Source organism: Lygodium microphyllum, chromosome 20 (genome assembly GCF_053477565.2).
Source record: "Lygodium microphyllum isolate KBCC chromosome 20, Lygodium_microphyllum_v1.1.10, whole genome shotgun sequence".
Classification (NCBI taxonomy): domain Eukaryota; kingdom Viridiplantae; phylum Streptophyta; class Polypodiopsida; order Schizaeales; family Lygodiaceae; genus Lygodium; species Lygodium microphyllum.
The window spans coordinates 122,707,687-122,720,775 of record NC_141154.1 but is presented as its reverse complement, the minus strand read 5'-3'; the positions used below and the strand labels follow the sequence as shown (position 1 = coordinate 122,720,775).

At 40.0% G+C, this 13,089-nt stretch overlaps 1 protein-coding gene across 1 annotated transcript in view; it reads left to right on the top strand.

Moving 5' to 3' along the window:
* Nucleotides 1-11,260, top strand: part of LOC148019336 (plant/protein) — a 77,624-nt gene extending 66,364 nt beyond the window's left edge. The window contains exons 4-7 of the mRNA XM_087701359.1: nt 3,441-3,534; nt 10,384-10,468; nt 10,550-10,615; nt 10,701-11,260. Of these exons, the coding sequence (XP_087557485.1) occupies nt 3,441-3,534; nt 10,384-10,468; nt 10,550-10,615; nt 10,701-10,805 (350 nt within the window). The 3' untranslated portion in view covers nt 10,806-11,260. The remainder of the gene's footprint in view (nt 1-3,440; nt 3,535-10,383; nt 10,469-10,549; nt 10,616-10,700) is intronic.
* The last annotated feature ends 1,829 nt before the right edge of the window (nt 11,261-13,089 follow it).

The following is a 13,089-nucleotide window of genomic DNA, read 5'->3' as shown; positions in this document are numbered from 1 at the left end:
AGCATTGGCCATGATGGAGAGAATGCCAACAAGCACACTTCTAGGAGTCTCTGCACACGAAGGTGGCTATTCGACACATTGGTCACACCAACCATGATGTATGGTGCACTTATTTAGACCCCCAGCTTGGCTACATACCTTTGGGCATAGATTAAGAGACTACAAGTCATCAGGCTCTCATGGATGATCCGCAACAAAGTATTAGTACCACATGAAATTATTACAACCGAGTTTGTTGTGCATCCCAAGATGGAGGTCCTTTTTCAGACCATCAGCTTCATACACAAAGTACGTGACATGCATCCAAATAGACTACATGGGAGAGACTTCAAGGCCTCTCAACAACTAGCTCAGGCAGGACACGAGACTTCATGATACGCATTGGTTCAACAATGGCTCACAAGATATGGGATCGACATGGATCAGCTTTCCCTTTTTCAGTATGATCCTAACTCCCTCTTCATATACCTCTCCCTCACTAAGAGGAACTTGGTCATGCAACAAAGACCTTTCCCATGTGTACATATAGCACACACGGATTTCACCCAGTATCCTCTTCCACCGAAGATGTCATACTACTAGGATCACTTTATGGGGACTACAGGGGATGGCTTCATTGTGAGATTGGGATACCTAGATGTATATATGCCACATGAGATGTTAAGTAGCCATTGGGTAGCTTAGGGTATCCTCTCATGAGCTTGAGATTGAGATTGGGAGGGTAGTCCACATCACGAGTGTTGAGCGGATCTACAGACTATGCCAGGAGGAGGTGGAGGGAGAGAAGCACTACATATACAAATGAAGAGCCTATAGCATAGTTTGAGCTAGATTCCCCATGCTGTTTGGAGAAGACCCCTTCCTTAAACTAGTCATGGAGTCCCAGACTAGTGCCACCTGGACGAGTTCGTAGTCGAGATTGAGAGACTCTGTACATCATTATTATAGGCAAGCACCATACGTAGAGGGGGATGTCACAACTTACGATTTCTTCTAGATAATAATTCCACATACAAGAGCCACACGGAGAGGGGCGACAATCAAGAGAGCTAAGGAGATTAGAGTAGCACACCAACTATGGATACGCGGATACCACACATAGATGCTATAGTAGAGAGATGAGGGAGATCTACCCGCGATATGAGTAGCGCATGACAAAGGTGAGGGCTTAGTCTAGATACTATCCCTTTGCTATTTCATTAGGGATGTATGACATACTCTAGCCAGTGATCCTGATTGGGTGGAACTAGATATATTGATATCACTTGGCCACACAACTAGACATGTACTCCTTCAGCCTCTAGTTGTATCCCTACATGGGCACTATTTTGTCTCATACATAACTTTAGGTTCTTTTTACAATACATCATTGATAATCTTTTAAGAAGTCACACTTGGATGTTTAGTTATGATCAACATTGTACATGGTTTTGTCTCATAGGCCAAGTTCGGCCTCAAAAGATGTTAGTATTCTTTTGTTTCTTTATTTCTTTCTTTTGCGTTTTTGAGTCTCTTTATCACAATGTTTGCCATACACACTTTGTGTTCCTTCTTGCAAATCCTATTGTTTCTCAACTTGTTATCAAAGTAGAGGTGCACATAGAGCTAAAGATCCTCTTTGTCAGTGAAGGCGAATAAAGGTTGCGGGAGGAGCAACACTCTTAGATTCCAAATTGTTATTTATTCCCTTGCGTTATTTGGGAGATACCATTATCTTCTTATGCACTATTGCTATGGCTTCTCCACAGGTTTGGCACACTAATGCTATGGCTTCTCCACAGGTGGAAGCACAAACCATTGACCACACCTATTGCCGCAAGGATTGTCACTCCACCAAAGACTATTATCATCGGCCTTTGCTTCCTATGCCATTGAAGTATCTGTCTATCCCTAGACACTCCTTGTGCCACCTCATTGTTTTGGGTGAGAAAGATTGTTGTGCATTGGCTATCAGAGTTTTTGCTCAAGGCAATAAGAGGCATACAATGTGCACTAAACCCTTGTGAGCAAAGGAAGGCTCTAAGACCTCACAAGGTGATAGGCCCTCTTGGATACCATTGCAATGAGCTACGGAGGTTTTCCCCACTTATTTTTGAGTAGAAAGGCTACTACAACCTTAGTTTGGTAGTTTGTTCCATTGAAGATATAGGCTTTTGACTCCTTTGGCTTCAAAAGCTACTTCATTGCAAGAGAGTGGCTGTTTGCCACCACCTTCAGCTCTAGAGTCTGCTCCACTAGGGAGACAGGTTGTTGGCCATTTGTGGCTCTAGAGGAGCTAGAAATGCCCACTCCCCCATATGATTCCATGGGCACTGACTCTGACGAGAGCATTGAGGAGATAATTTGTGATATCCCTTCCTCCCATCCTTCTTTTGCTCAGTTTTGAGAGGCCACCTATGGGCACTATTTAGAGTTCATTCCATCACAGCTTCAAATACCTTCTTTGGCAATACTGACAGTCCATCATCGAACACATTGGAGCTGGTGATTCATGAGTTTTTAGATTCCATATTTCTTTCAAAAGGGGCTTCAGAGGGTAATCTTCTTTTTCTACTTTAAGAGGGAGTCACTATTCATCACGCATACATTCACATGCCTGGCAATGTGCCTTGGCTTTCTTATCTACCATTTTCAAAACCAACATCCAAGATCTCCAGGATTTACCCACACTAGAGCCAAGGATACTTGGTGGTTGCGCCTTCACATCCTGCCTAATATAGAGACAGGGATAGTGTCCTCTCTCTTGAGGCCCAGGATTTGGCACACCTTCCTATACCCCCTAGCATGGACACCCGGAGCTAGTGGCTTACTCTTGAGGTTGACTTTTGGGCAATGCTAGATTATCTTATAGAGAAATTCCCTAATTCAAAGATGGCAAAAATCTTTGGCAAGTGAGGGTTTTCACGAGAATAGATCCCAACATTGCCATGGATGACATGTGAAGTGTCAAATGTCATCTCAACACTACCTTTACTAACAACTTTTTGCACACACACACACACACACTCTCTCTCTCTCTCTCTCTCTCTCTCTCTCGTAAAACTCTCTCTCTCTCTCTCTCTCTCTCTCTCTCTCTCTCTCTCTCTCGCAGAGTCTCTCCCATTCCCCTTGCCCCTATGGATCTCAAGAAGGTCAAGTTTTTACCACAGAGCAATAGCATTCCATATCATCTACAAAAAGGAAGCATTGAGTATTGGCTGGGCCTTTTTGTTGTTGGGCTTGTTCTTAACGACCACTTTGTGCGTAGACATTGAGGTAGTTAAACTTACTAAAACATTACTCGTCATGCCTTTTCTTTACTTTTTTCCTCTTTGTTTGTTTCCTGTTTAAATTCTTCGTTAGCAGTAAAAATGGTTCCGTTAACAGTAGAGATGATCTTCCTATTATTTAATAATCAAATTCTTCTTCTGCTGTGTGTGTGTGTGTGTACTGTGATATAGAACCCAAGTTTGGAATCGCATGTCTTGGCAAGGTCAATGCTATTTACAAAGATGATAGAGAGTTGATGCTTCACTTCTATTCCTTTGTTACAAAGTAAGTAAAAATTTGCTTTCCGAATTCTCCAAGATTCTTATTGCACTTGGATATATACAATTTTTGGTAGTTTGTATTGAATTTTAATGATGATCTTTGAGGCATCTTTTATTTAGAAGCTGTGATCTAAAATCATATTTCAGAGATTATGAAAATGAGCTGAATGTACTTTTGCTTTTTCCTCCCATTTGGGGTCCCTTTCCTGGTTTTTCTGGAGTACCATATTTTTTATTTGGACTGGATTTTTTACTCAACATAGATAATAAAAGCTTGGGTTTTGGACAAAGCAAGAGCAAAAGCATAACTATTGGAAGCTTTCAATGTAGATATTGCATGTTAGTGTGAGAATTCTGCAATACGCTATAATGGCTTACATACAAATTCTGGTTATCATTGGTAATCTGGATGACCTATAGTTGTGAGAGTTCCCATTATGCTTTAACAGTAAGCTGCCTTTGGGGCTATTTCCCACACCCTTATGACTAGTTCCACACCTTTGTATAGAGACCAGAAGGAGGAGTGTGGTGGCTAACCAAAGACAGCTTGCAACCATTCTGTACGTTTGAATATCATCAATCCTATAAGATCTAGAGGTGCTTGGGGATTTTTGATTCAAACTGTTGGGGTAGACTTTGCTAGTCAAGCTCGAGGCAGAGGTTTTCTTCCTTGTGTAGAGCCATGAAAGAAGTTGGTTTTTGCAAGCTTATAGCCAAAGTTTTTCTTCTATGTATGGAGCTGTGAAGAAGTTTGTTTTTGAAGAGAGATGATTCCCTACAAAGCTTCTCTATGGGCTACTAAGCCCATGCAACATGTTTCCATTGATTTGTCTAGACATACGAGGAATGAGTTCCTTAAGGAGAGTCTTTGTGAAACCAGCCTTCCTTTTTAGCAGGGCTGGTAATAACCTGATTAATCAATAATTACAGCTAGCAATTAAAGCACATAAACCTAAATGCACACTTTACCACTTATCTTGGACAATGGATAGCCCGTGGGTCCCAAAAACTAGCACCCCTCCTGAGATTCTTCAATCTCCTTTGCTGATCTAAGTGCCTCTTGTTGTCATAAATGACCAGCATGCATTGAAACCAATTTGCCTCTTGGTTTGTTTAGGGATTGGCCTTCAATTGTGCTCTATGGGTGACAAATTCAGCCCGAAATGTTTGTTGGCTCAATGTCCACTTGAATCTCTTGAAGTTACCCCCATTCAAGTGATTGAAATTCAAGTTTCTAAGTCTATTCAATGTACTCTTTTAGAGGTGGTTGTCAAATCGTAATTTTTGCTGGAAATTAGGGTTACAAGAGAGATTAGTCAAAATCTCCACCTTCAATGGCTCATCTTGCTGAAAATTGCTAAGGAAGAATGGAAATAGGATGGAGTACGAGAGAGAATGCCAAGGAGAGAAAAAATTCTAGTTTCTATCACAAGAAACTAGAGAAAATCAGCTACTTCCCTATTTACACAGCCATGGAAGCTATCACAAACTGCCAAGTCCTCCCAAATCCGTTGTCCCATAGAGCTAGATGTTGTTGCTTGCATTCGTAGGGTCTTGGGCTGTAGTTGCTTGGTCTAGAAGCCTCTCGTGATGGCCGCAAATGTCCCCTAACAGCTATTGATGCCTGTAGCAAATAGCTACTCCAGTAATTCTCCACCTTCAAAAATTTCTAGCATTACCCAATCTTATTAAATTTATTTTCATAGTATCAATTTTTAAAATTAATTTAAAAATTATTCATGGCTCAAAAAAATAATTTGACAGGCCAATAATTAATTTGGCTAGGCCAATTTATCATACAAGTAATCCTCAGCACTCATTAGCTCAGAACTGGCATTAATTAATTACATAATGCCAATTCTCTAGTGTCACCGTTTGTAAAGAACGCTCAAGCAAGGACAACCCTTGGTTTGTATGCAAGTTGAGAATTTTTGGTTCTATGAAGTCTCTAGAAGATTCTAGAACATCGTAGAAGATATCTGGATCATTGCTTATGTCATTGTTGCCATCAGTACTCTGTGTGTTAGTATGCATGTCATGCCATATGTCGACGTGCATGTCATGCCATATACCATCCACTTGTAACGAAATGTGTTCCCCTTAACCTCCCTAGGCTGTAGTATAAAGAGAGGTCATGGGCTACAAGCCTTTCGGTCTTGCCAACACCAATTGTGAAGCTCTTGTGAGGTAAGTCCTCTTCCAATTCTTGTCTTGTTCTAGTCTTGTCTCGTAATCAAGACACACTCTTGTGAGCATTGTGTTGTAATCAAGTTCTCTTTTAATCGAGTTATCTTGCAATTAAATTCTAGTTCAATTTCTCTTTTAAGTTCTTCTCTTGCAAGTTGTGAGAGCAATCTCTTGACTCTGGAAGAGCACTTGCCGTGCCCATAACAGTTTGGCGAGACTCTCCTACCACGATCTTACCTAGTCATAATGGAGTCGCTAATGGAACGTATTGTTTCTTTTTTACAAAGCATTTAGCAGCAAATTCAAAAGCTTCAAGAAAGTAATGCATAGCTACAAGCAGAGCAACCACAAGCTTTGGGCTTAGCTATGCAAGACCTACAATGAAAACTTCAAGAAGGCAAGTCTACATCAAGCTAGAGATCCATGAGCTATTGGCAACCTTCATGATTAACATAAAAAAGAACCAAAGTTAGTCTTCCAAATAAATTTGATGGCTCAAGGTGAAAATTCAAAGGTTTCCTCTAGCAAGTACAATTGTTTGTACGTGTGCAACTAGATCTTTATCCAAATGATGCTTCTTGTGTTGGCCTCGTAGGAACTCTCGTCTCCGGTATAGCTCTCTCTTGGTTTGGCCCCTTGCTTGAGAAGGAATCCCCATTGCGCACCCCTCCCAAAAATTGGATTATCAACAACTTCGGCCCTTCAAGATTCTTGGCCAAGTAAATCTAGTCACCTATTGTCTCCAGCTTCTCCAGTCTATGAAAATCCATCATGTATTCCATGTTTCAATCTTGGAGCCATATCATACATCTAGTATCCTTGAAAGAATACCAAAGCCACCGTCTCCAATCATAATTGAAGATCGCCAAGAATTGAAGTAGACGAAAACGTGGATTCTAGAATTTCAAGAGGCAAATTACAATATCTTGTTCACTTGAAGGGCTATGATGCAAGTGAATGAACATAGGAACCAACTTCACATCTTCAAAGAGCTCATCCTAAGGTTCACGAATTTCATCTTCAACACCCAAATAAGCCATGGCCTGTTCAAAACCACACCATTGCCCCTCTTGGGGGGATAATGTGATGGACACTCAAGCAAGGACAACCCTTGGTTCGTATCCAAGCTGGCATGAAGTTTCTATAAGATTCTTGAAGATTCTAGCACATCCTAGAAGATATCTGTATCATCTCTTATGTTATCGCTGATGTCAACGTGCCATGTGTTAGTATGCATGTCATGCCATGTGTCAACGTGCATGCATGGCATGTAGTATTCTCTTGTAACAACATGTGTTCCCCTTAACCTCCCTAGGCTATAGTATAAATAGGGGTCATGGACTACAAGCCCTTTAGTCTTGCCAACACCAGTTGTGAGGCTCTTGCGAGGTAAGTCCTCTTCCAATTCTATCTTGTTCTAGTCTTGTCTTGTATTGAGACTTGTCTTGTAATTAAGCCATGCTCCTGTTAAGGTTCACGAATTTCATCTTCAATACCCAACCTATTCAAAAGCACACCAATATCCCTTGTGGGGGGTAATGTAATGAACGCTCAAGCAAGGAAAACCCTTGGTTTGTATGCAAGCTGAACACGAAGTTTCTAGCTCATCCTAGAAGATATTTGCATCATCGCTTATGTTATCACTACCATCAACGTGCCGTGTGTCGGTATGCATGTCATGCCATGTGGCATCCTCTTCTAACAACATGTGTTCTCCCCTTAATCAGCCTAGTCTGTAGTAGAAATAAGAGTCATGGGCTACAAGCCTTTCAGTAAGTCCTCTTCCAGTTCTTGGCTTGTTCTAATCTTGTTTTGTACGGAGTCTTGTCTTGTAATCAAGGCAGGCTCTTGTGAGCATTCTCTTGTAATCGAGTTATCTTGCAATCAAGCTCTCATTCAATCTCCCTTTCAAGTTTTTCTCTTGTAAGTTGCGAGAGCAATCTTCTCACTCTCAAAGAGCACTTGCCATGCCCATAATATCATTGCTAAGCAAAGCATCAAAATTTCATATGCTTGAGACAAACCTTATCCTTGAAATCCTTGCAATTGCCATTAATTGCATTGCAATTTGTGAAAAGGATCTGTTGCCACTATTGGAAATACATGCCAATATCATAATCAAACATGTGCATCTATTGCTTAACCATGCTCGTGCCCTTTGCATGTTTGATATTCTAGTCACTAATTATGATTCACACACATGAATCATAACCACTGTCAGAACCATGGGGGTGCATCTACATGCCAAAACCTAACACTATTTTGACTACCAAGGCAAAGTAATGCATAAATTAAGCATAGACAATGCGACATAGCAATGATGTGCCACATGATACTCGTGTAAAGTATACGTGTGCTACAAACCACATGTAACTCATACAATTGTACTTTTCTTGCATGGCCTACAAATGTACATTGCAAACCATCAATTGTCCCACTAGCATCATTTGCCTATACTCATTACTTACATTTGGAACATCATGTTGCTATATTGGCTCGTCCTTCAATGCATCTTGTTGTCTTGAAGCTCTTTGATATTTTCTCTTCTTGCCTTTGTTGCCTTCCCTTGGGGAATTCAAAAAGCACATAAACTGAGGTTCATTTGCTAATTGCACATGCATTTCAACTGCTGTCCTTAGTTGATCTTTAAACTAGCTATTGAATTTATCTGCCTCTTGCTAATCATCAACTTCAAGAGGCTTAAGAGGATTCAACTCTTATTTAATTCCCACATTTTTTGCTTATTGCCCATGTTGCATGTCTCATCCAAGATCAGGCATTTCCCCCTTCATTATGTGAATTTTCAGATTGAGAAGTATCATCATTGGTTGATCCCATCTCACTATCTGAAGACATTCTTGTTGTAAATGCTCATCTGCTTACATTTTCAGCACTAGAGCAATGCTTCTACCTTCCAATCAGGTGCCATCGGCCCACCAATTGAAGGGAATTAATGGTATCCCGACGATGGAACCATGAAACCAACCTTCCTTAGTAGGGGTGGTAATAACTTGATTAATCAATAATTACAACAAGCAATTAAAGCACATAAACTGAAATACACACTTTACCATTTAATGTTGGACAATGGATAGCCTATTGGTCCCAAAAACTAGTGCCCCTTGCAGTATTTCTTTATCTTTTATTGCAAAATGATGGATTATACTAAGATTCTTCAATCTTCTCCGTTGATCCAAGTGCCTATTTCTCTCATGAATGACCAGCAAGCCTTCAAACCAATCTGCCCCTTCGCTTGCTCAAGGATTGGCCTTCAATTGTGCTCCTTGGGCGACAAATTCAGCCCCAAATGTCTATTGCTTGAATAGCCACTTGAGTCTCTTGAGATTAACCCAATTTTAGTGACCAAAGTTTATTTTTCTAAACCTTAATTCAGAGCATACTTCATGAGGTGGCTGTCAAACCCTACTTTTTGTTGTAAATTGGGGTTTATAGCAGAGATTAGTCACAATCTCCACCTCCAATGGCTCCTCTTGCTGAAAATCGCTGAGGAAGAATGGGAATAGGCTGGAGGAAGAGAGAGAATGCTAAGGAGAGAAATTTATGATTTCTGTTGCAGGAAACTGGAGAAAATCAGCTGCTGCCCTGTTTAGACAGCCATGAAAGCTCTCATAGACTATCAAGACCTTCCAGAACTGCTGTCACCTAGAGCCAGATATTGTCCCCTGCATCCATAGGCTCTTGGGCCACAGTTGCTTGGTCCAGAAGCCTCCCGTGATGGCTTGAAATGCCCCTTGACTATTGGTGCCTCCAGAAACATCTCGTCCGTTGATTCTCCATATTAAATATGCGCTCTCTCTCTCTTTCTCTCTCTCTCTCTCCAAAGCTGTTTTTCCCACTTGTATGGGCAAGTTTTGCAAAGTAGAAACCTTCCAAAACAATTTTCAGCATTATCTAGTGTGAATGCATGTTGACCTATCTAGAGTCCAACCACCCCTACACTCTAATGGTCATGTAGAAAGAATTTAAAAATGAGAATTGAACCAGGGTCACAAGGTTTTAGTCCCAACTGCATACTATGCATAAAATCACAAAAGAAGAGATGACAAAGGTGGAAGGTGGTGATATTGCTGTTACAAAGGGAGGGGAACAAAACAAAAGGGAAAGTTGGGACTAGGGAGAAGGGGCATTGTAATGAGCTATGTGTGAAGAGGAAGGAGTGGAAAGAAGTAGAGATGTTGGAAAAGGAGGGGCAACTGTTGGCTGGCAGGGGCAGGCCTAACATGCAAGGTCCAAGGCAAATGCAGAGGTTAAGGAATAAGAGTTGAGAGAATGGAGGGCAGGGAGGGGCTGGAATGAGGTTCAAAGTGGGTCTCTGGTCATTACTTCTCGGTGATGATCAGGGACTCTGGATGTTGTATACTTGGTAAAAAGTAAATTAATCAAACTGGTAAATGAGGAGTGGTAAGATTATAAAAGATTTGCCTTCAGTTAACCAAAGTTAAGTGCATCCCTTTGCAACCGGTATCAAAAGCATGCTCCAAAAGAGTGTTAGCAAGATATTTGGCTTGTGGAGCTGCATCCATTTGTTGACTAGGAGCATATACACTCCTCATTGAAAGTTTCATTTTAGTTGTCAATACCTCAGATTAATAGTTTTCCTCCAGTAATGCATAGAAATATTTACTAAGCTACTTGACTGTCACAGGGAGGAGCTCGCCTGCGATGAGGCTGAACTCGGAGCAGAAGCTTTTCACCAAAAGATGCAACAGTTTGAGAAAATTCAGGAACAGGTTTGTATGTCAGAAAAATGCGTTTATTTTGTCCGGTTTTAAGAGGTTTTGAGTATGTGATTTCCAATGTTTTACATGCAGCAACTAGAGATGTTGCAAAAGCTAAGGACCCTGCCAATAAAAGAACAACAATCTTTTTTACAAAGGGTAGGAATTCTTGGAAGCTGATGTTCAGTGATATTTTCATCATGTGACAAAAGGCTTGATTGCTCGCTACTGTGATGATGTGCAGTTGCATGACCATATGGAGCAGTCACAGTATGAACATGGCTCTTCAATAATGGATTCAAAGGAGATTCTAGACTTCTTTCAGAAGCAACAACAAGACATTGCTTAGCATTGCTTGCACTAGAAATTCGAGAGTAGTAGTTGCCTCTGAGCATATATACTAATGATGGACTACACTGTTATGGGCCTAACAAGCGAAGGTCATGTATACCAAATTTTTCTCAATTTCTCTAAATACCCAACTTATCTCGTCTTATATAGTGTGACTTTCTAGCTTGTTGGATACTCTTAGTCTTCTAACCATATCATGAGGATATGGATTGCCATACATCACAAAACCCCCCATGGACAAAGATCAAGGCGATATTGTAGCAGTGTTGGCATGTTCTCCGACTTGAGAAGATGGATTGTATAATCGCAAAACTAGAAGTAAATCGCTTGGTCATCATGCGCTTTACAAGACTGGTCGTTTATGTTGGTTGAATACATTTTCTCATGTATGGGTCGATCAACATGCTCATCATATGTGGCATAGCGATAATGAATTAAGTTATTCAAAAGACACCTTAACAATAATTGTAATTATGCAAAAGTAGTTACTTGAAGCAATTACTAATCTTATCCATGGAGATTTCATAATCTTGGGGGGCATCCCTTTTAGTAGGTTCTCATGGTTTCCACCTAATTAGGAGCCTTATTAAGGATACTTGTATCAAGATCAACATCTCATGATCAACATGATTTCAACAGTGGTCGCATCATTGAAAATATTGATCAAGAGGGTCGAGAGAATGTGCTTGAAGGGTTGCAAAGTTTGAAAGTACCAATTCTAAATGATTGTTCAGTGTCAAATTCTTGCCTTATTTTGATGAAATTTAGTAGCCATTTGGAACCAAAACCCAAACTTGTGCCTGCGTAGAATATCCACTTAGACCAAAGCCCCTCCATGAACCAAATATAGAAAATCAAGATTGGAAACCCCAAGTTTCATCTTGAGTTCGTCCTTTAAAGTTTATTGAACTTGCTTGAGAGCCCAGTTTGAGTCTAGCTCTAGTATCTACAATGCCTCATTGCATTAAGACTAGTGACTATGGCCATTTGGACCTCAATGTTAGAGGCTAGATCGTTGTGACAACCTTGTAACCTATTAAGGCTAAAACATAGGTTGAACTTCATCACAAGTTCAACCTAAATTTATATTTGAAGAAATCTAATTTTATATTTCATAAGATCACCTTGAAAGTTGGCATTCATTTGTTCTCTTAGTAAAATTATTGGTCTTTCAAGTATTTGAGGACCATCGTATATTTTTCTTTTTAACTCATTTTCTTTAAGGAAATATGAACTTGTAGGAGTAAAAACCTTGATTTTCACTTCAAGTTCATATTTCATAGGTGAAATCCAATAGGAAGAGCTCATGAAAAGCACAAGATCTAGATAATTCGTCCTTATGGTTGTAAGTCACCTATGCAAGTGCAATTGACCTTTGCATGCTTGTCATAAGTTGAAGAGGCATTGATTGATTAGCTCAAACCTGAATTAGTAGTTGGTTGAACTCTAAAATGCCAAAACTTTGCAACCTCGATCAAAAGATACCCAAAAATGTACTAGTGTCTTATAGCCACACATTGGAAAGACAATCTTCAATCACCTTATAGAGACCAATGCCAATAATTTTAAATGAAATAAAAGAAACCACAAAGAGCCTAACTATTAAAATAAGAAATCAAACCTAGGACCAATAGATGCAATTACGGGGTGGATGTAGCATCAACTCACTCAAACCATTTATGCCTACTAGTCCATCATCTAATCTAGACCACCATAGTCTCTTCTTGAGAGATTCTTGTTGAGAACCTTGTAAGCCAGATCAAACTTCTTGTAGCTATGGGTAACCAAGATATGGACCTAGTTGTCAAGTAGGCGTCAGAGCTAGATATTCCTAAAAGAGCCAAGGACTCCATAAGAATTTTGTATGACCTACCAATAGGGAAAATGATAGAATTATCATGGAGGAATTGAGAAAACCACTAGTTCTTAGGAGTTAAAGTTATGGCATTGTAGTAAGAGTGGTGTTGAAAGAACAAAATACCATCCAAATGTAAGAACTAAAGATATTGCATTGTAGTAAGAGTGGTGTTGAAAGAACAAAACACCAGCCAAATGCATGTAGATGAACTCAAAATTTAAAATAATGTGTTGGAGAGAATCCAAAGTTTATTGTCTAATGCCAGTATATTCATACTTTAGCCCTTCAAAAAGTTCCCTCGAACATGAAGAAATAAATGTGAAATATGTAAAATCCGGTAATACCTGTAGCAAATGAAGTTCCGGTTCCTAAATAAGAAGAATAGCCCCAACTTTTGAGGTCTAGTAGCTTTTTCTTCCATTTC